At 46.0% G+C, this 23,355-nt stretch overlaps 1 protein-coding gene across 1 annotated transcript in view; it reads left to right on the top strand.

Annotated features, from left to right (window-relative positions):
- Positions 1 to 23,355, top strand: part of ADAMTS16 (ADAM metallopeptidase with thrombospondin type 1 motif 16) — a 130,014-nt gene that overhangs the window by 93,967 nt on the left and 12,692 nt on the right. The window contains exon 21 of the mRNA XM_069492769.1: positions 1,665 to 1,791. Within this exon, the coding sequence (XP_069348870.1) occupies positions 1,665 to 1,791 (127 nt within the window). The remainder of the gene's footprint in view (positions 1 to 1,664; positions 1,792 to 23,355) is intronic.

Here is a 23,355-nt window from a genome sequence, read left to right on the forward strand (position 1 = left end):
GTTTCTTTTGCTTAATTTTTAGTTCTTGCCATTTTTCCTACAATGTGAGGTAACTGGATGGTCAAAACATAGGTTAGCACAGTTTTCTGAATAGACAACAGAAAAGCAGGAGTTTGAGAGAAGATTTGGAGAGAAATCCTAAAGGAGGACTACTCTGATAAGACCCATACAGAAATTAAGGGACAAAAGCAGGAATGTGGAAGAAGAAATTTAAATGTTCTTGGCCAGCCCATGAGCTCAGATTTTCAAGTCCTTAAACCAAACAAAGACCTTCTGATCTCATGTGAGTCCCGGAAACCCTGGATTGAGTGTGAAAAACACTGTCATAAAGCATAACCCAAACTTACCCACTGGTAGTACAGCTATGTGACACCTGTTTGTGCCCCGAGAGTTCAGGTGTGAGTGTCGGGGCCCAGGCCCAGGGAGCAGGACCCTGATGTGGTGGAGGGGTATGATTTGGGACTGACTTCCCATCTGCCTGCCGCTGAGGCAGGAATTTAAACAGATTCCCCACCCTGTTTCTTCAGTGTGTGCGTGTGCCCATGTGCTTAGGCGCACACATGTGTTTTTTAAGGGGGTGCTCTAAGGTCCTTTCCAGCTGATGTTCTGTGGTCCCTGTCAGTCATAAATATACAAGATGGATCAAAAGAAAAACCGAATGTCAGCTGTTCCATTAGCCATTGGCTCCTCCCTCCCTTCATTGACCCCTTTGGGCTTTCGGATGCTAAGCCCTCTGGGGACAGATGAGTAGTGAGGGGAAGGACAGGCCAGAGCAGCAAGTGAACAAACTGCCAGCAACTGGGAACATCTGGAGAAGTCAGCCCCTCCTGCCCTGCATCCTTAAGCCAAGACTCCAGGGTGTCTGTAAGACAGGGTGTCCACCTTCAAGAAGGCCCAAATTTGTAAGAATCGGGATTGTTTTTCATTACAAATTTCATAAATAAATAAAACGTAGAGAAGAAAAATGGTCCTCCTAACATCCTCCTTGACCCAATGTAAGCATTTTCGTGAACCCCATCTCACCTCTCCCTGCATGCACGGTTCTAAATGTGCATGCCCTCCTGTAGAAGAGCCTTAATGGTCACCTTTTTCTATGTCGTTACATAATTTGTATTCTCTATTCGCAAAGAGTTCCTCCTTATGTATGCCAGTGAATAACCCACTTTTAATGTGGCAATTCACATTCTTGAGCACTCATACTTGCAACAGACTATAAACAATGAATGCTTAATGAATGAACTGGGGGGCCAGCTCTTCACAGGGACACGAGGCCTTTACCTTCTTTTTTGTATAAGGAGTTGGGGGGGAGGGGCCTGAGACTTTTATTTCCTTTTTATACCCATTATAACCTTATATTCTTTTTTTTTTTGTCTAGTTTGTTTATGGGCCAGTGTCTCCAAATAATTTTAACTAATAGTAATAAGTAAAATTATTTTCTTATTCCTGATCTTCATGGTAATATTTCTAATGTTTTCCATAATGCCAGCTTCTAGGTTTAAATCAACATGCAAATATCTATATTTATATGTGTGGATAAATAGACGTCCAAAGACGTACAGATACTGTTAAGATTTTTAAAGAAGAGATTTCATTAGCACTTCAGCTGCCTTTTGCCGCCGGACATATCTGTGCGTCTTCATTCTGCATTTCTCTCTTTCCTGCAGGGCAGATGACCACAAGAGAGGGCTGCTACAGAGACCTGAAGTTTCAAGTAAACACATCTTTCTGCAATCCCAAGACCCGACCTGTCACAGGGCTGGTGTCTTGCAAAATAGCTCCCTGTCCTCCCAGGTAAGAAGTGCTGTGTTCCTCTAACAGCTTCCCAATTTGCAGTCGTGCTCAGTGAGTGGGTGGCGCCTGAGTTTACAGAATGAGAAGTGCTGACACAGCCATGTAATTCATAACAGCAAAGATGCAAAAGGGACAAGAGCTGCCTGGACAAGGGACCTACACGGTATGTTTGAGCGGGAAGGTCTGGCAGTCCTGGCATCCGGTTTGTTTTGTTTGTACTTTAATCAGTTGCAGGCCAGCAGGAGTGATAGCTCACTGTGATAACAGTGAGGCAGTCTCTCTAAGCCTAAGTTGATAAGATGGAGGCCACTTATCAGCTCTGCATGGGGGGCTGAGGGGGCTCAGGAGAGTTGGGGAAGTGAAAAATTACAAAAAGCAAGAAGGTGGCTCCTTGTGGTCCTTGTGAAACCCCTTTAGGTTTGCCAGCAGGTGCTTATAGGAGTTAGGCCCCACCTTCCCACGGGACCAGGAGACAGGGGCGCTGTCTTCAGGTGAAGGCTGGAGCGACAGGAGATTCTGACCGAGCCTCGAGCTTTCCCAGGCAGGCACTGCAAGGGGGCTTGGTTCACCCTAGGGATGCGACTGTGAGCTGCTGGAAACACTAGTGTTTGTTCAAGACTTTGCAGGCCAGGGTTGAGGCCTGCTGGGGGAGAGGGCTCAGGGAGCCTGGCTCTGCTCTGGTTGAGGACAGAGTCTTCCTCAGCTGTTCCACCATCTTGTCCCCCGCGTGGACAGCCAGGTCTGCACCTGTGCTGCAGGTGACATCGACATCACCGTGACCTTCAGTGGCAGATCTCCAAGGAGCCCCATTACCTTGCAGATGTGGGAAGGTCGCTCCATGTGCGAGTTCCTCTTTTCACACTCTGTCGTCCACGTTTGCTAAGGGAGAATCCTCTCTGGTACCTCAGGGCACCTAGCTACCTGTGCTATAAAGTGGAGAAACCACTCACTTCGACCGAAAGAAATGTATGTATGTGTCTGTGTCTGTGTTTGCGTGAGAGAGAGAGAGAGAGACTTTCACATGTAGGAGAAACTGGGCTTACGAGCTGTGTCAAAGTATATCCATCAAAATGTTAAAGCTCGAAGTAATTGGAGATGCTGAGTGCTGGAATGGTTTTTCCCAAGCTCGTCACATGAGCGGGTCAGGCATAACCTGGTAGTCCAGTCTGCCCCGGTCTGCTCAGCAGATGCTGGAGAAAACACCAGCCCAGGCTGAGTTACCCAGGCCTGGGCTTCTACCTGTGTGATTTTAAGCATCACGTAATTCAGAAATGGACTGATAGTTGGGACATTTGAGTCTGAGACCCTCAGCACCCAGACCCAGGAAGCAGGAGAGGCCAGTGGCCCTGAGGGAGAGGGAGCAGCAGAGGCAGCAGCTGGAAGCAGCGTGGCTTTCCACAGTGTGGCCTCCGCCCAGCGGGTGGGAGAGCGGGCAGCTCTTCAGCTCCTTCTTGGAGAGCAGAAGAGTTCATTTAAATCCTGATTTCCCGTCGTCGTAGGCAGTTGGTTGGTTGTTTTTCTTCCTCCCCAGCTCCCCACTGCCTCACAGACACAGCCTCCCCGGGCTCCTGTGCGAGGAAGCCCAGGATGCTGGGAAACGCCCCAGGGGGACGGGAGCTCTCCCCCTGCAGCTTCCGCCTCCTGATGTCACCCAGACTTCTGCTTTTCACTGAATCTTAAGTAAAATGTGCTCAACAGGGGGCTGTGCTGCTGCCCGTTCAGTGTCACTTGCTGCTTTCGGATTGTCTGGCTGCATTTTAAACATGTCAGAATATCACTTCCCAAGGGAGACCATAATGCAGTTCTTCAGCGTCGGGAACAGAGATCTAGTAGACCTTATCTTATGCAGTCAGGCAAATTCCCTTCCCTCAGCCGTCATGCTTGCCCGTCCTCGACAGCTCTTAGATCCATTTAGAGAAACCTTTGTTCCCGGTGCAGAGTTCTCATACTTACTATAAGGGAAAATCTCCTTGAAATCTGATCCTTGCTTTTCCCTCTGACATGTCCCAAGGGGTGAGAGTTGCCCCTGGCAGGCCTGGGACCTCAGTCGCACTTGTAGGACACATGGGTGAATCACAGTCTCATTATGGCAGGTGCAAAAGCTCCAGGCTCATGGCGCAGCCTTGGGAAAGTGGCTTCACCCCTTTGTGCCTCAGTTTTCCAAGATGTAAGATGACAAAGAGAAAATATGTGTAGTCACATGCCATGTTTATGAAGCTCTGTGACCCCTCTGACCCTCCGGGTGGTTTTGTGAAGGTCTTGTTTGGAACACCACCACTGAGAAACAGGCACTACCCAGACACCACAAAATCTCCTTGAACCGACTGCTCCTTGGTACACCTACCCCACATCTGTAGTTTTGCACACATCCTCACGCAAAGTGTCTGCGTTACGCCAACCGTATTTGAGGGCGCCCTTGGGAAGACCTCGGAAGCGAGAGGTTTGCAGTGTTCTAGACTCATCCTAGGGTCACAGACTCAGCGCTCAAAAGAGGTGTGGTCACCGCAGCTGCTGCCAGGGTTGGTTGTGGCAACACTAACATCCGCATGAGTGATCCTTCTGGCACATCTGCCGCTCTGTTCTTCCACTGTCCCCACTCAGATGGTCTCTTTCTCCCCGATTCAGTCTGTCACTCCATCCATGTCCAGTTCTCCTTCTTGTCTTTGTTAATAGAAGCCCCTCCCCCTGACACACTGTCGCATATACTCACACACAAACACACATGCACACACACACACACACGAACACAAATGCCCAACTAGACGTCACTTTCCATCCTCCCAGGTGCTTGTCTGGCCAAGGGGATGCAGCATGTGCCACTGGCAAGTCCTGAAAAAGCAGCTGCTCCTCCTCTTCCTCTTCCCACCTCCATGGGCTGCAGCAGGGCCTGCGGGCAGGAGCAGCCTTGTCGGGGATTGAGTAACAAGACGGAGGGGGTCCAAGTCCCTGGTGACCTCCTGGAGCAGAACTGTCCTCCCCCTCCCCCTTAGCTGCCTACCAGCCCAGACTCCACATGAAAGAGACTACCACCTCCCTTGTTTAAGCTATGGCTGCTGGGTCTGCGTTGGGGCAGCTAAGCCACTCTCCAAGGTCATACCCACCTCGCCTGTGACACCCCATGCTGAACACCCCCACTGGCTGTGACCCTTGGCGTGCATCACGTGTGCTCCAGGACACTCTACAGGTGTCTTTTGTCTCGCAGGGGAAGCTGTTTCCTTCACCCCTCACTGTCCAAGACCCGAGTCCCCTTCCCAGGCCAGAGTCCATGGGGAGTGCCATAAACCTCCCCTCACTAGCCCCTAACCGCCTTGCCCTGCTCTGCCTCCATTACACTCCCCCGAAAACCCAGCCTGCCTACCCCACCCCCGGCCCCTGTACACACGGAGCTCAGTAGCTAAATGCTGCCCAAAAAGTCCCATGTTCTCATGCTAAACATGTGGCCACTCATGGATGGCGGATGGCTGCAATCCTAATGCCCATTCCTGGTTCATTTGCTCCCCACCCCACGGGACTGTGGTTTCCCATCACCCCCAGCCTCCTCCAGCCTTCTTCCTCCTCCCTGCCCCACCCTCGCCATCTGGGGCCTCAGACTTCAGAGAAAGGAATCAGTCAACAACCACCCCTTCCTCCCACCAACACCACACCTGCGTCTCTGCCTACCTGCTCTGCCTTCCCTCCTGTTGCAATGGGCACATGGCCCTGCCGCTTCTGGAAGAGCCTCCATGAGATACTGTTTTTCCTTACAAGTCACCTGTATAGCCCTACAATGGCTAGTGGTGTTTTTCTCATTGGGCCTCCTTGGCCTCTTCTTCTCTATGGTTTTTCTTTCCGGTATTGAGGGGTCCAGAGTCAAAGACACTTCTGTATTCTTCTGTGTCCTGTTTCCTATACTTAACTCACTTAGATGCAATTTAATAAGTTCTGTCGAGAACACTGTGTGCTGAAGGAAACAGCACAATTCAGTGGCAAAGGGGTCAGTCTAGGGGAAGGTGGAACTGATGCATCCTGACACTGTGTAGAAAGCAGTAGGCTGGGACTACCCCAAATTCACCTCAGTAAAATCTAGAGACCATCATCTTATCTAACTATTTGATGTATTTATCTCATATTTTATAATGTTTGCACTGTCTTCTGAAAGAGAAAAATTTGAGATAATACAGAAGCCTCACTGTGAACCCAATGCCATCCTTCCCTGGCTGGGAGAATCTTAAGGATGACCAGTGAGTCCCCCCATTCCTGGTCTAAGTGTGAAAAGTGTGGGTCACGGTGCTGGCTGCCTGCCCGCCGGGGTGCAACCCGCCCTCCCCACTTCGGCTGGCTGTGATCCGGGCAATCATAGCACCTGCTGTTGGGCAAGGCAAGGATTCTGTGCAAAAAGCTCTCAGATGCAATAAACACTCACTAAATCTTGGCTATTTCTCTTGTTGCTCCTTAAAAGGAGAAACAAATTCACTATCTATTTAGTCTGTGAAACAAAATTATCAATGATGAAACACAGAATAATGAACCTACATTACATAGATTAATCCCTGTGGATTATTATTTTATTTTAGCAATTGAGTTGGGAACATAGAATTTAATTTAAAATGTTGCTTTGCTTTTCCTCCGAAATGGAAGATATATTTCTCTCTTGTCCAGGATACTAACAATTTTTTGTTCCTGATTAAGTGGGCAGAAAACTCAAGTTCCAAGTTTCTGACGATGACAGTGTGTCTCTCTCTTACCTGACTGTCTCCCATGAAGCTCCCGTGGCCCTCGCTAAGCCATGGGTGCTCTGTAGCTTTGTTCTGAGCGGCCTCGCAGAGCTGAAGCCACTGCACCGAGTGAGTGCAAAGCACTCATCCTTCCCAGAGCTGGTGCTCTGGCTGACTTTAAGCGTCAAGGTGCAGCGGGGGACGTGTGTCATGTTCAACTTGAAGGAGGGTCCCAAAAGGATTGGGGAGTGGAACCTTTAAAACATCTTCATCCACAGCTTTCTCATTTTTAACTTAACTGAAAAAGGGAACCTGCCCTGCTGGCACCCAGAGGCCTGTGTAGCACCTAAGGCTCTCACAGTGGGATTCCTGTCAAGCCCGGGGATGCTTGACCGGTGGAATCCCCCTAAGTCATGACTCTCTGCAGGGTGCAGGGTGCTGGGAGTCTAGGAGTCTCCTTGCTGGAGGAAGAAGGTCTTAAAATGTCTGCAAGTCTTCAGCTACTAGCAGGAACATCCTGGTGAAATAGGCAATTCCGAGCTGCCCCCCTGGGCTGGGGCTACCAGCTCCGCCCACCCCGAGCCTGCTGCCCTGCGCCAGGGGCCTCCTTGGCACCGTTCTTGCCGCAGACGGGTGCCCACCCTCCCACAGCTCTCCCGCCTCGCCTCTCCCACCTCTGTCTGCTTTTTAGCATGAATCAGGCATTTTTATCGCTTGTTTCTGAAACATGAATTATAAATCATACAAATATTTACTTCCTTTATATTTTTCAGCTTATCTAAATGGAGTGGCTTTTCAGGTCATTTATCTTAACTCTCTAGTTTTCTAAGCATAAACAGTAATAGCATAACTTCCAGGACAATGGACTGAAGATACAAGAGGAATAGTTTCCAGATGGTAACTGGGTACTGTACTCCCTGGCAGGGAAAATTCTCCTTTTAACGCTTGTCCTTCTTAGAATTGCCTGGGCTCTTCCTGAATGTTTTCTCCAGACGAACTTTGTATTCATGTTGCCAAGTTAAAAAATAAAAAATAATCTTTTTTGAAATTTTTGATTAACATTGCATTATTAGATTAATTTAGGCAAAATTGAGATCTTGAAAACTTGGAAGCCACCGATCAAACCATTGTTTTCTTCATTACTTCATTTGGTCACTGGGTTCTTCAGGAACAGTTAGATTTATTTACATGAGTGAATATGAGTATTTCTATTTTTCCTGAGTATTTCACAATTTTATTAATACTGTGAATGAAATTTTATATTTTATTCAGTTATCATTTTTATAGGGTGAAACATTAATTTTGTAACCAAACACTAAAATTTTATATTTTCCATTTTTTTCTGTCAATAATCTTATATTTTTAATATCATAAGCCAGTAATGATAATTTTGGCTTCCTGCTCTAGTGTTTATACATCTTGTTTACCCCCGCCCCCAGTTTAATTGGAATGGCATGTATTTCTAGAACAATACTAAAATGTATTCTTTCTTGTTCCTGATCCCTGTTGCAATGTTTCTACGTTTTCACAATTGAGTGGTGGCTCTTCGTTTGATACATGCTGCCCATTGGGTTTTGATTTGTTTATCTTATTATGGGAATATTTATTTGTTTCTATTTTCTCAAGCATGACTGAATTTTAGCTAATGCCTTTTATCCTACATAACTGTTTCATAGTGGACTTGGAAAGATTTTAAGGAAAAAAGTTGACAAATCTATTTTTAAAATTTGTGATGTTCTACACACAGCACAGGGCAGTGAGAGGCATGCCCCCAACCTCCACCATGGCCCCGGAAGCCCACAGGACACTGTCACCTCAGCCTGTGCAGCCACAGATCCATGGTGACTGTTCCTATGATCAAGAATATTGCCTGTCCAGTCACACAGGATCTTGGGCTTTATAAGCAAAAAAACTGTTGGGAGCCCTGGGTCACAGAGAGTGCTGAGTGTTGACTAATGTTCTGTGTGTTTGTGTAAATGATACTGTGTCAACCCCCAAATCACTGGAGGACACTTGAACACACTCACATCCACTATTCAAAAACAGTGAGCAATCCTGAATTTCAATTTATGAAGAAAAGAAAAGCACTTGTTCTATAGTCTTGGGTGAATGAGGCCTGGGCTGTGTGATCAGTTGCACCATCCTTGCATTTCTGTAATGAACCCCAGTCGATCTCTGTGCCTTCTTTAATGTTCCAGTGGATTTAATTTGATAGGATTTTCTTTATAATTTTGCATGCATTTCATAAGGTTTGTTTGTGATATTATTTGTGTGCTATATTTCAAAAGATAAATCTTATATTCTTTCATCTAAATTTATGTCCTGTTTTTACTTATTTCATGATTTTCTGTTGTTACTTTTACAGCTGTTGCTGTATGGCTTTCTTGTCTTTTGTACCCCTTTATTAGTTAGGAAACATATATTTCCAATACTACTATAATTACCTCTACAGTTTAACATCATATGCTTAAGCCACTCTTTCTTAATTTATTATAACTTTACAAATTAAACTAAATCCATAAAGTCACTGTTAGACAAATAAAGCAATTAGCACACTTTTACTTCTTTTATTCTCTATTCCTTAGTTCAGGCCCCAATCTTTGTTATATTAATAATTTCTTGCAGGTTTCTCATTTTGGTTTAGCTTTATTATTATCATTATTATTATTATACTATGTACCTCTATTTTTTCAATAATTAGAGCTTTGAATTCTGTTTTATAGTCTTGACTGCAGTTGTTCAGGTGTAATTGTCTATTTAAATGGGCCCAGTGGCCTGGCCAGTCCCCTCACACTGTAGCTTCCCGTGGAGTTCATGGGTGCAAGTCCTTTCCGGGCCAGTGGGCGTGTGTCTGGAGCGCGTTTTTCAGAAGAGTGATTCACCCTGGATTTCCTAACTGCTTACGTGCCTGTCTGCTGCCTCACACCAGCTCCATTAGTGTAATCCTGTCTTCTTTTCTCCTACTTGATGTCTTGCCTCCTAGAATTTTTACTCTTTCACATTTCCTGACAGCATGGTTACGTTTTGTGAAATTATATTTGCCGAAGTCAGGCATCTTCAGACTATATTTAAAAATGTTTTTGAATGCTGTATACCTTTTTCACATATACATTTCTGTGGGGAGGGGCTTCTATGCCATCTTCAAATAGGTTCCATGTAAGGTTTCTTTTTCCCAACTCATTCTGCCCAGGGCATTTCCACCTGGCCGCAGGGCTTGCTCCTCTGTGCACTTTGTCCAGGTGCCTTAAGGAACCGGTACTGGTGGTTTGTCACGTGAGCAGTGCTTTTGTTTTGGTTCTCTCGATATATTCACCGTTTCTCAGCCTTTTATTTGATTGGTGGGGAGGGAAGGAATCTCTATACTACTTCACTTAGACTGTCTTTCCCAAAATCTCCATCATGACTTCTAAGATAGAAAAGAAAAGTTTCAGAGATGTGCTTTCTTTATAAAGCTATCAAAGCATGGTCCACACCCATCCAATAGCTGTGTGGCCAATAGTTACCAAAGACGTTAACTCAGAGCTGGCCCGCAGAGTGGGAGCAGTATTTCTCTCTGAAGACAAGGCTGCCTTTCTGCTGGGTGAAGGACGGTTGTGAAGGTTTCCCAGAATTGGCAGCTGGCCACACTCTCCCAGTGGCCATTGGGACCCACATTCAGGATGTGCCTGCAGTCCACCTCTGATGGCAGGTCTCACAACAGCCCAGGGCACAGGCGCAGGCCCAGGCTCCGCCACATGCTCCTGCGTCTCCTCGGGCATGTGAGTTAGTATTTCTGAACCTGAGCTTCTTCATCTGGAAAATGAGCACAATAATCATACCTGCCACACGGACCTGTTGTGAGAACTATATATTTCATACAGATAAAGCACCTCATTCAATACCAGCTATCAATATTAGTATTATAAGAATTCGATAAACTAGAGGGATTTTGGCCTTGGATGGATCATCAGGGATCATCGGACTGTACATTGTTCAGAGGCTTGGAGTATATATCGGTTTATTCAGGACAATGAGATTTTGCACAGCCTATTTGCTGTCGTTTAATGCCTATTAGACCATAACACACAATGACCCACACCTTAGACATCTGCATTCAACCCTCCACTGATTTCGGCATTTCAGACACCTTCGCTTCTTCTTTTTCAGGAGAACCTTTTATTTAGTCGAAAGCATTGAATTTCCCAGATTGCTTTCCCGTGTCTATGAATGCTAATGCAATTCTCTCATGGCTCCTTGAGCACATGTAGACCTTACATCATGCAGGCAGTTAAAGAAAGACATCACAGTACTACCTAACCTACCCAGACGTTATTTCTCTGTTCTGCACATGATACTTGGGAATGAGTTATTATAAATGCTACACTGGTTGGCTGCCTTCCCAATCTGAGTCATTTAAACCAGCTGAACTAGAGAATGAGGTCTTTAAATATGGGCTTTGTCTGCCCCAACTCATTGTGGGAATACCGAGCATATGTAAAACCATTAAATATAAAATACAGTATCTTCTGATGTCTATATATAGAAAGTAAATGCCGCTGAATCACTGGACTCTTGTTCATACCTGATGGGTACAATGCACACTGTCTAGGTCATGGACACACTTATAACTTTGACTCAGACTGTACAAAGGTAATTCGTGTAATCAAAACATTTGTACCCTCATAATATTCTGAAACTTAACAAAGAATCACTAGACTCTTTTGCAAAGTAGACTAATAAATTATACCAGTTATAATACAGCTAATAGAGATACCAGCATAGTACATTCTTCCTCATGTTCCCTGGATATTCTGCACCAGTGTTTTAAGAACAATAGATGAATATGACATTTACAACATAGTTCATTTGATAAGTTTTGGATGTAATGACTGAAGCTTTACATTAGGAGTTTGATTCCAAAGAATGAAACAGTAACTATAATTTAATCATTTGGTCAACTAATTAAACTAAATATCTAACTATATTAATTAAATATTTTTAAAAATTTTTATAAGCCCTCAGTATCTACTAATATATAGAAGCCAATTTAAGGGAAAAATTCAACCAACGGGTACCTAAGACTTAGTAAGAAAATAAGAAATAACTAATCTACAGGAGTCTGGAAGAAGAATGAAGGCATCTGAAAAGGTACTTTCACAGGGATGGGAGCCACGAGGTTACATAAATATTGTTCTACCTACTAGAAGTGTTCGTTTCCTGGATCTGATTAATCTCCTCAAAGTGCCACAGTGAGAAGTCCTTCCTGCAGAGAATGGGATTGTTCCAGCCTCATGAAGAAAGATGACTCCAGCGTCAAATGTTAGCCATATATTCTTGGCAGGCACCCTGCCTAACAGCATCTATTGGCCAGAAAATACGTCTACGGCATGGGATGCCTTCACACCTGGGCCTCAGCTTGAAAGATAAAACTTACAGATTCTTAGAAATCATTGTAAACCCTAAATCCTACTGTTGTTTTGTGGAAACGACCGTCAGTATTCCTGGGCCTACTGTCATTTCTGCCCTTTACTTTTGAATTCTTTGCCCGGACCCACCTACGGAGGTCCGTACCCTTATACCACGTCCCTCAGTCATCATTGACTGCTTTCATAAATTTGTTAAAAGCAAGAAAATGAGATTCCCTGTTTGTTCAGCGTAAGCAAGCTAACCACGGACAAAGGGATGAGGACAGCATGTGGACACGGCGCTGTCTCTCTTTATCGCCTGACGGGAAGGAATGCAACCCATACCTGGGCAGGATATTGATGCCGATTTCATGCAGGATTTATTAGCTTGCTGATGGATTTGATCTGTGTAAAATATGGATTCAATCCACTTCTTTGGTTTCCTTTTTAAAATCCATTGGATTTATGGCAATTCCTGGTGACCCTGTCCCTGTAGACGTTACATAAAACTTTTGTGGATGGCCCTAACTGGGAACCCCGCTTGGCCCAGGCCCTCCCAACACCCCCCGCTGGTGCCATTCACAGGCCTCGGGAGCACCGTGGCTGCAGTCCAGGCTCAGATAGTCCAGACACGCTGCACGAGGACACCTGGGAAGCATTCTCAGAAAAAGTCAGTCGGCTCAGGGCCTGGAAGAAGATCATTTCTGAGCATTTACCTCCGAGCGAATAACCAGGAAACCTTAATGCCGAAATGCCAGCAGGCCTGAAACTGCAGGAGGAGTGAGGCATCATTTTCAAATCCTTGTCATAAAAGGAAGACGTCACAGTGGGGGTGGAGAGACTTCTGTCATAGAATGGGAAGCTGACATTCCTTCTCAAGAAATCGAGGATCCAAAGAAAGGAAGCTGGATACAGCTGTTAGGGAATCCTCCGTGATCTAAGGAACATTTCTCATCTTGAGAAGTGAATTAAACAGTCTCACATTGGAAGGTCATTCATTTCAAAGGAAAGAAAAATGAGCCGAAGTCAGTCATGAAGTGTTTAAATTCGTATTAGACATGCAAGCTTTCCCTAGAGCACCACGTAACAGGCTCCCTCGAAAGGCAGGAAGATATTAATATTTCAGACCGTATAGAAAATCTGGACGCTCATGATGACTCAGGGAAACCCATTTGGAAAGAGTGGCACCCTGAGTATTTTGACACTGATTCAATTCTGAACCATTAAGGAATTTCCAAAACACTGCTCCTTGGGGATAATTAAGTAGAAATACACAACTTTCCCTCAGAGCAGTGAATTCTATACTTATCTATGTATGCAATTGTGATGCAAACAAAATTTGCAACTATCCAACCAAAATATGCAAGCCCACAAAATTCCTAAATGTATGCATTTTTCTTAGGACATTTTAGAGCTAAGCTGCATTAAATTACTAACTCAAATCAGATTTCTCTCCATCTGACGAGCCAGCCTTGTGCACGTCTCACTTCCTTGGCAGCAATGAGCAGAGTGGCTAAGAACACAGGCTCACTGGGTTTCCTTCCTGGTCTGGCCACGCCGGCTGTGTGATGTTGCCTGTCAAGGACTGGAGTGGCTGCAGCCAAGGTTCTCGGTGTCTCTGGGCTTCAGTTTCCTCACCTGTAAAATGGGAATTCTAATGGCACCTCCCCCTAGGCTTGTTCAGTGGGTTAATGTGTGTGGACAGGTGAGTGGGCACATGGGTGCTTTAGAAAGGAAGCAGAGCTGGTACTGAGAGCCCAGGCCCTGGAGCTGGACTCGCTGGGTTCAAATCCCATCCCACCTCCACTTACGTAAACTTTCTGTACTTCACTTTTAGGATCTAGTAGCATCTACCTCATTGGTTTGTGGGGAGAGTTAAACTAGTTACTAGATAAAAGGCAAAAAAAAAAAAAAAAAAAGCTCAGAGCTCTACCAGGCATTTGGTTTGTCCTACAGAGATGCTAACTCAGCTTGACTGTTAGTTAATCGATAACTAGATGCATTTATTTATACCTAGAGAAAGGAAAGTGGACGCCATCTCAATTAGTTAATTGTTAATTAATTAATCCTACATCAGATGCGGCTGGTTTTCTTCTTTGCTGCAGTATTCGAATCCATCTTCACAAGCCTCGTTTTTTCCTTTTAAGATTTTCAAACATTTTGCTAGAACCTCAGGATTTAATATGTGGGGCTTGTTGTTGTTTTATTGTTAATATCTCCCAAAGTAGGGTAGTTTTTTCTAATCCCCCAATAATCTTCTATGGCTGTGCTCAAAATAGGTATCAGACTCCAACAGGTCTATCTTATAAGGTGTCACAGCATCTGTAAAAATACCATTGCTTCCAGGTTTCTGCAGGTGTGTTCAATCCTATTATTCATAAGTGGGAGTGGTTAAACCAGGGGGTGGAAAACCATGGCCCTTGGGCTGAATGCAGCCTGGCACTCGACTTTGCAAGCACAGTTTCATCAGAGCAGGGTCAGGCCTGCTTGTTCACACATCGTCGCTAGCTGCTTCCCCACTGCCTCAGCAGGGGCGAGTCCTGCACCAGAGATCGCGTGGCCCACCAGTCTGACGTATCTACTATCTGGCCTTGCCAACGCTTAAGGTAGATGAAAGCATCTCCCAGCAAATGTGTGTCTTAATCAAAGTGTTGTCTCTATAGCATGTTTTTTTCAGGGCAAAATAACAGCATTAATGCTATGGCAGCAACAGATTTCAGGTTCAAAAAACCTAAACCTAGTTTCAGTCTACAGTCTTCCTATTACTAGTGTTTGATTATCTTTTAGAGTGATGTAGATGATGTCTTTAGTAGTAGATTTATCTTCTCAGTAATTTATTCCTAAATCGCTGAGAATAACTTTCTCAGTTAGGAAAATAGCATATCTTCAGGATAGGAAAATTTCCCAAAGTAAAGAAGCAAGTTAGATTTGAAGTATCATCAAATCTATGTAATGCTCAAATCTATGCAAGCTTACATTCGTGCAGCTGGTTTTCACCTGAGTTGTCTAAGAAAGACATTTCCTAACCAGCAGTTAAAATGTCTAAGCAGAGATGGTGGTCTCATGGTCACGGCCCTTGGGACTGTTAATAAGGTGTTACCCAAAAGCAGTTCCAGGGGCTCTAAGGTTCTCCTCATTTCCATGACTCAGAGGGCTCCAGCAGCTTCTGGAGGGAGTTACTCAAGTATTGCATTTAATTACACTTTCTCTTTGAAGGACTCGATTTGCAAGAGGCACCAGCTGTCTTTTCTTTTTTGTTGTAACCCCCCAGGGTGTAGGACCGGACTGTCCTGTTCTTTCCCTCAGTGACCATGTGCTTTTGTCCTGTGTTCAGGTGAGATGGGGAACACCTGTGCAGAGCTTTTCTGGTCTCTCTAATTTAGTGTAATTGAGATGGCGTCCTCTCTCCTTTCTTTAGGTATAAACAAATGCATCCCATTACCGTTTCTTGGGGGCATTGTTTTCCATATTCTTTCATTCTCCCCACCCTTCTATTTTTAGGACTTTATTTTAAAATTTCTTAATAATTCTCAAAACAGTAAATACTCAAAAATTACATAGTCTCAACATCATGAACCTTAATAATTTTCACCCATGTCAGAGAATCACTAAGAAATAATACAACAAAATAAATGTTCATGTCCCAATGATTTTTTTTTTTTTTTTGCTTTTTAAGAATTCATATTTACTAGTCATGCCTTTGGTGGTTTTTTATTGATTTTCAAAAAGTACATATAAAAGAAAGTTAATGCAATAGGAAAACATGGTTTTTCCTCTTCATTTGTATGTTGAGGGACTGAATTAATTGAGTCCTGGGGACCGAATGTGCATGACTTCACTTTCCCAGGTGAGGGTTGAGGGTGAGCAGAGGAGGGGAAGGATGAAGAAGAGACAAAGGAATGCAATGATGGTGACCACAGCCAATCTGCGTGGAGAAGGCACTGTGACCATCTCTACTCTGCAGATGAGGACATGGAGACCGTGGAGTTCTGAGATCTCACGAAGGCCCCCCAGCTGGCAAGGGTGGAGCTGAGATTGGAACACAGGCACCTCGCGGGCTCAGACACAGGAAAGGCTGCCCTTAGGATCATCCAGCCAGGAGCATGGACCAGGGCAGGGCTTCACAGAGAACTTTGATTTGCGTTGCCCTGCTAGCGCGTGGTTATAATTTTGTGGATTTCTATATCCACAGGCAAGAGTGAATCCTCTGAAACATAGATTCATCACAGTGGACCCAAAAGGGAAATTTTAGTGATATTACTACATTTAACAAGTAACAGAGCTCTATATCCACGAATAGAGGATGGTGATGTTCATTGTCAATTTGTCAGCAAATATCCAGTATTTGTGCTTGTGCTTAGTCCTGTGAGTTTCGCAAAGGCATTGATTAAATGTCAACCTATAAAACATAGGCTTTGTGGTCAGACAGCATGACCCGCTCTAATGGGAGGAGCCCACCACCACTACCATAGCTGGGCCACCAGCCTTTCACCCTTGCAGCCTCAGAAGCTTCCAGTCCACTTTCCTACCCCTGGCCTAGCTCCTCTACTCCCTTATCCGTTCTGCAGCAGCAGTGATCCTCCTGAAATGCAGACCCAGTGCAGAGCTTCACCAGGTCTGGCCTTCCATGCATCTGCATCGTCATTTGCTTGGAGCCCAAATGCCTGCAAGGGCCCTGCCCTCTCAGCCCTCACTCCTGCCACGCTGGAGCCCCTCTCGCCTTGCCGCCGCCGCCGTCCCTCTCTCCTTTGACTTCCTGGGCAGCCTGTCCTAACGCCCCTGTTGGAATGCATCTGTTGGTCCATCTCTACACCACCCTGATGTCTGGGCGGCCCGAGATGGGTCTGGCTGGGCACCCGCCTGTGAAGCAGGGCCGTGGGCTCCTCGTCGTGGCTGAGAAAGGGTAACAAGTGTCCCTCATTCCTTTCAGCAACGCCAGTGCCTTGAATGGAGGGAAGGACAAGTTAGCGCCTCCCCACATCCCCAAGGAATGTGAGGCCATGGTCCTGAGAGCATGGGGAGCCCTGGGGGAAGGAGCAGGGACGGAAGGTGCCTGGAAGGACACCTGCCGTGTGGGCAGGTCACAGGACAAGGCTTCTGACCCTGTCACAGTTTCCTAGCTAGTTTTTATTTATGAGATGTAATTCCTCCCATTATTTTTCTTTGCTTTCTTTTTTTTTTTAATTTCAGCTTATTATGGGGGTACAAAAGTTCAGGTTACATATGTTGCCCATGTACCGCCCATCCCCCCGAGTCAGAGCTCCAAGCGTGCCCATTCCCCAGACAGTGCGCACTGCACTCATCATGTAGGTATACACCCATCCCCTCTTTTTTTTTTTTTTTTTTTTTTTTTTGTGGGGAAAGTTCTGTGTTTTGTTTTTTTTTTATTTCAGAATATTATGGGGTACAAACGTTTTGGTAACATGAATTGCTTGTGTACGGTTTGAGTCCAGGTTGTAAGTGTGCCCACCCCAGACAATACCCGCCTCCCATTACTTTCTGAGGGTGGCAGCAGACACATTCCTAGCTCACTGCGTGTGAAATTTAACCTAAGGACGATTAGGAATAGCTGCCTCCTGTGGCTGTTTGTTCTCACTTTCCTTTCTCGTTTCTTTCACTCAAGTCCTATGTATGAGGAGAGAATATTCCAGGTGGGGGGGCGGGGAGGATGAAGCCCTCAGACATCTCTCTCTTGCTGTTTCCTCTTTGTCCACGAGCCAGTGTCTCTCATTCCTTTAAAATGCCTGGTTTCTACTGTGACTTGATTCTTGCCATCCCTGCGTCGGGATTTCTCCCTTTGGCCCCGTCAGAAGGCAGCCAGCCAGGGAGAGATGCCGGGCTGGGCCTCGCGAGCTGAGGCAAGGTCAGCTGTCCTGGAATGTCCGGAGCCACCGGACAGAGGGTCTCTAGGTCTTGAGAACATGGAACATCTTCGTTTCCTTCCTTGCTCATGACTTTCCATGGCCTTTGCAGTAAGCTTATATTCCTTCCCTTTAAAAAGTTAAGACTTTTTAAAAATTGCTGAGGCAGGATCCATTCTCAGGGCAGGACTACCAAATCAATCAAATGATAAGGGAAGAAAACAGTGGTTATGCTAATCAGGTCCTTGGAGTGAGCAAATACATTCTTAGGTATAAACTAAGTGACGTGACTTGAGAGATTTTCCACCCTGGGATCCCTTGCCGAGACAGACCCTCTTTAAGCGCCAAGGGACTCCTCCTCCGGGGAGCTAAACTCCTTCCCCAGCACCTGGCACGCTGCAAGCCCGTGGGCCTTCAGGGAGGGAGGGCAGCAGACACAACAGGCACGTGGGTGAGCCCTGTGCCCTCGGAAACGGGGAGCCACTGAGGATTTTAAATGGTGATGGGGTGTGTTCGTATTAGCGCTGACAATACTTCTTGACAGCAGAGTGGGGCAATTGCAAGGGGGCAGTTAAGAGGCAATTCATATGAGAACATGAATAGAATAGTCAGGGTTCTCCAGAGAAATAAAACTAATGGGGTGCATGTACAGAGAGAGAGAGAGATTTATTTTAAGGAATTGGCTCAACATGACTGTGGGGACTGGCAAGTTCAAAATGTTCGGAGCAGGCCAGCCGGCTGGAGAGCCAGGGAACAACTGCAGCTTTGCCGTCCAAGTGCGAAGTCTTCTGGCAGAATTCCCTCCTCCTCGGGGTCCTCACTCTTCCTCTGTTCTGGCCTTCAACTGGTTGGGTGAGGCCCACCCACACGATGAGGCATATCCGCTTTACTCAAAGTCTACAGGTTTCAATGTTAATCTCATCTAAATGTACTTTCACAGAAACATCTAGAATGTTTGGCTAAATATCTGGGTACAGTAGCCTGGCCAAGTTGACATGTGAAATTAACTATCACAGACCTGGGCTCAGCCGATGTGAGTGTCAGATACACAGGAGGGAGCAGCTCTGCTGAGATGCGAGAGAGAAGGGCTGGAGGAAGGAAGCGGGAAGGGCAGTGGGAGGAAAGATGGGGACCAGTGGCTCGGGGTGCCTGTCACCCATCAGGGGGAGGCATCAGTAAGCAGGGCATACGCAGGTCTGGAGCTCAGCAGGGAGGACTCAGTCATCTCCAGACAGCAGAGAAGCTCCCTGACCCAGCCCACTGATGGAAAAAGTAGATTAAGGGAAAAAAATCATTTTAAAAAGCACACACACATATCTTGAACATTTATTTTCACTTAAAATACATAAATGTGCATCCATTTTCTAATTCTTCTCATTTTTACCCAAACTTTTGAGTAGGGATCTGTCTACTGAATTGTCTAAATTGGTTATTTGCATAAAATATATTCATTGCAAATCATTTCCAGTCCGAAATGTCTTTAAAGAAGGGTGAAATTTGTCCCGTTTATCTGAGTGTGAAATCATTTTAAATTTTTTCATTTTTTCTCAATATTTTACTTTTGTCTCAGCCACACCTAATTTGACAGCAATCTCACTTAATGACTGGTCTCTACTGAGTCATTCCAAAGATTTAACTTCGTCTTCGTAGAAACAAGCTTTTCCTTTGCTCATGTTTCATGGAGCTGCACCAGATTTAATTATATTACACAATTCCAATAACAAGTCCAGGGTAAGCAGATGTGAGAGGGGAGTGCAGGCTCATCACCCCGTGAGCTGGCGTCTCGGCAGCAGGATGTTGGCATCCCTGGGCAAGGCTGGCACCTCAGCCCTGGTGCTCAGCATAGTGTGGGTGGTGGTCAGCGTGTGCTGCCAGCAGGGTGGGGGGCGCAGAGTCTGATGTGTCCGTTCAGAATGGGGAAAGAAGAGCTTCCAATAAGGCTGGAAATGGACCAGTGGGCAGGGAGGAGCCATCCAGCCCATCCCTCTAGTGTTCAGAGAAGAGTGGAGCAGACACGTAGGGAGCCCCTGGACAGAAGCAAATCCAGAGAATATTCCACTGCCTTGCCCTCTTGATGAAAAGGTGGAAAGCAGAAAGTAGAAAACCGGAGTTTCACCTGGGAAGCTATGTGGCCCTGTCCACTGGGAAACCAATTGTATGTGTAGGTGGTGGGTGTTGTAAGAGGAAGCTTTGTAACCTGAACAGTGCCTCCTCTTGTGAATACATCCACTTTTCCATTATGGCTACCTTCCATGCACAAGTAAACTGTAAGTTCAAGAAGACCTTGCACCATGGAGACATCCTTGGATAGTAGAGTCTCCCCAGTTGTTCAACTGGATTGTTTGAGAGGCTTGAAAGAATATAAATATGGGAGACAATTACCTCCATTTCTCAGATATCTTCATTTCAACATTGGAAGAGTCAGTATATAAAGAAGCAGCTGTGCTCCATTCCAACTCAGAAACCACTTGATTCTCAAGGGTCATTCTTTGGAAAGAGCTCAAGCTGCCATGACTTTGCGCTCACAGGGGCCAGGTCTCTGGGTCTGGGCCAGGAGCCTGCTGCAGAACACAATCTTCAAACCAGGAGGGCTGTGAGGCTGTGAGGCTGCTCCGTAAAGGAGCCCAGACGGGCTTTTCTGATGTGCTCAGGACAAGGAATGAAGGCATCTGTGTTTCTCCAGAAGAATCCATTCACCAGACTCCCTCCAGCCTGGTTTTTTATTGGCACATCTAATTAATTCTCATAATGATTAAACAATAAAATCAGTACAACTTTAATACAGGCAATTGAGGCCAAAAAGGGAGGAGGAGGAGAGTTCAGAACTTCAGTGGCCAGTGCCTGGGATCTCCTGAAGAGTTTATGTTGCGTTTCTCAGGATCGTGGTCCCAAAGCCGCTGCTCCTGTGGCCACCAGGACTGGGGACGGCAGGGCTTTGCAAGGCTTTAGATTCCTGACCCCAGCCCCTGGAACACCAGGGCCATCAGATTTCTGATGCATCAGGACTGCGCAGATTTTTGAGAGCCCCACCAGCAGCTATAGTTTGGGAAACACTGTCTTGGTCAGAAGCCAATAGCCCAGAGTCCCCTCAGCCCGTTGTGCCGTCCCTGGGCATGAGAACTGTGGATGCTGCGCGCGTGCAGTGGGGGAGTTACCGCTTACGCAGCCAATGCTCCATCTCGGTCGCAGTCTGGTCTAGGTTGCTCATTTGCCCACCTGGATGTGCGTCCACCCCTGTACCTTGTTTCCATAACGAAGGCATCGTAACATACACAGCTGGCTTAATGGCTGGGTATTAAAGGGTTACAGAAGTGGGCAAGAGGGGGTTGCCTTCCCAACATTGAAATCTGAAGATAGTAAAAGACTGTTGTTCTTTCCAGTAAAGTAGGGACAGATTCTGGCAACAGTGCTGTTTTGGGGGTGGGAGCTGGTGGTAAGATACAGCCCCCTCCTGTTTGCGTCTTCTCCTAACTCAGGAGCCCTTGCTTCCTGGAGCTCAGTTTCCCCATCCACGAGACGAGACGGTAAATGAGATCAGCTCTGGAGTCCTCCCCAGCTAATGCTCCGCCTTCCCTCCCTGTCCTCCGTGCAGAGAGGATGAAGGGGCGGCCTTGCCGAGGACCCACCACTGTCGTCATTGAGAATCCAATGATTTCCTTTTTAACTTTCATGAGCTGAAGTCTTTCATGTATATGAACGAATGCAAAACCCTCCAGTGTTCTGTAGAGAGGAAAACCTCAGATGAAGGATTTTTGTTGAAACAGAGAATTAAGGCTGTTTTGAACTGTGAGGTCAGTTTCTTTTGTCTGTGTGTGTCTCATAATTCCATTTTCCCTGTCTTCATGTAAATAAAAGCTCTGTAGACCTTACTGATTCTTTTTAAGATAAGATCTGATAACAAGATAGTGAGACAGGAAAACCTGGTAAAAATAGCATGTTGGCCTCTGCGTGGTAAAACTCCACATACCTTTGGCTTCTCGGTCCGTAAAATTAACACCCATAGCACCTCGTTTGGGGAGAGCTTTTGATGTCCTTCAGTTTGGCATTGTGTGCTTCAGCAAAGAAATCCTGCATTTAGACATGAAAACAATTCCGTGTCTGTGTCTGGCTCATTGAAAATCTCTCCCTTGGTTTCCCAAGTTGAACAAAATGGTTTGACTTTTGGAGCTGAAGAAAGCGGAGTAACTGTCAAGTTGCAAGCTTTCCAGGCCCCCGTTCCCTGCCAGCCAGTTTCAGAGATGGGCTTTCCGTTGCCATGTGAAAAGCCATCCAGACCCCAGCATTAGCCCCTAGGAGGACTCCTCCCAGGAGACAGTCCAAGGGTCCTGGCCTGCCCGGACAGCCTGCAGGACATCTTTGCAAACAGACTGTGGAAGAGGGAGGATGAGACTGTGTGGCACGTCGCCGTCACTTTTGGTGTACTTACTGCTGGACTTTAGGAGGGTGTGATTTCTGAGGTACTCGCTGCTGGACTTTAGAGGGATTTGGAGACTTCAAGTGCGTTGCTCCAGAAGGTGTCGTATGCAGGCACAGTACCATCTGTCTAGCCTCTCTGGCTGTATCTACTGCACCAACTCACACCTTTGGTTACCAAGATCATTGTCTCTTTCAGAGCTGGACTTCTGCCTCTGAATTTGCTTGGAGTATAGCGGGCACCAGGTGATACTGATGAAATGTCCTTTGGCATAGATCAATAATAAGTTCCCAAGTCAGTAGAGGAGGAGGGGAGCTAACGGTCCAGGTCGTCTGCCAGGTGGGCTTAGGAAGCCAGTGTCTCTCCTTCCACTCTACCCGCGTCCTGCTAACCTTGGTTGCTGTGCTTTCAGCTTCTAGCCAGCCTGCACTCTTGAAAGTTAACTTGTTAACTATTTATTTTCCTATGGAAAATACAGATTTTTTCAAACTGGCAGCTGTTTATTGTTGAATGTGCATTGTTATCTTCAAAACATTTCATCTGAAAGAAAAGCGTAGTAGGTCTCAAATGACTTACACATGTAAGATGCTGCTGTTTGATATGAATACAAGGTTGTTGTGTCTTCAAAAGTCACATAATATCTGGCCCATCAGGCCATGTTGGCAGCTGTCCTAACCCCTGGGCTATTTGGGTATTGAGTATGTCTATGTGCAGGGTCTCAGAGGTCACCAAAGTGGATGATGTGATTAAGAACAGCCTACCGGACACTGTGACAGGTGCCCCCAAGCCTGGCCCTGACGCAGAGCGGTGCCTCCTAGGGACAGCTGTGCTCTATGTTGTCTCCCACACATCCACCTCTCACCCCTCTGGAACTTAGTCCAGTCGTTAGTACCTAATATTTGTCAGAGCCTCTTGTAGGTCTGTGTTGTGGCAAGATTTCTACCTTCCACGGAGCGAGGAGAGACTCCTACATAGAACGCCAAGAGTTATTCTTGAAAATAGAGCAGCAGAGTGCTTGATCTTGAAAATTCAAGAATAATTAACAGGCAAAAGAAACTGAAGCTGAATTCTAAAATGAACGTCTTTGAGAGACTCACTGCTGTTCAATCCATGAGCAGAGCTTGGGCGGCCGTGGGTGGGGCTCAGCTGTGAGTGGCAAGTGGCTCGGGTCCAGGCCAGGGCTGGCCTCTGCGCCAGGACTGTCATTATGA

Source organism: Eulemur rufifrons, chromosome 17 (genome assembly GCF_041146395.1).
Source record: "Eulemur rufifrons isolate Redbay chromosome 17, OSU_ERuf_1, whole genome shotgun sequence".
In the NCBI taxonomy this organism is placed as follows: Eukaryota; Metazoa; Chordata; class Mammalia; order Primates; family Lemuridae; genus Eulemur; species Eulemur rufifrons.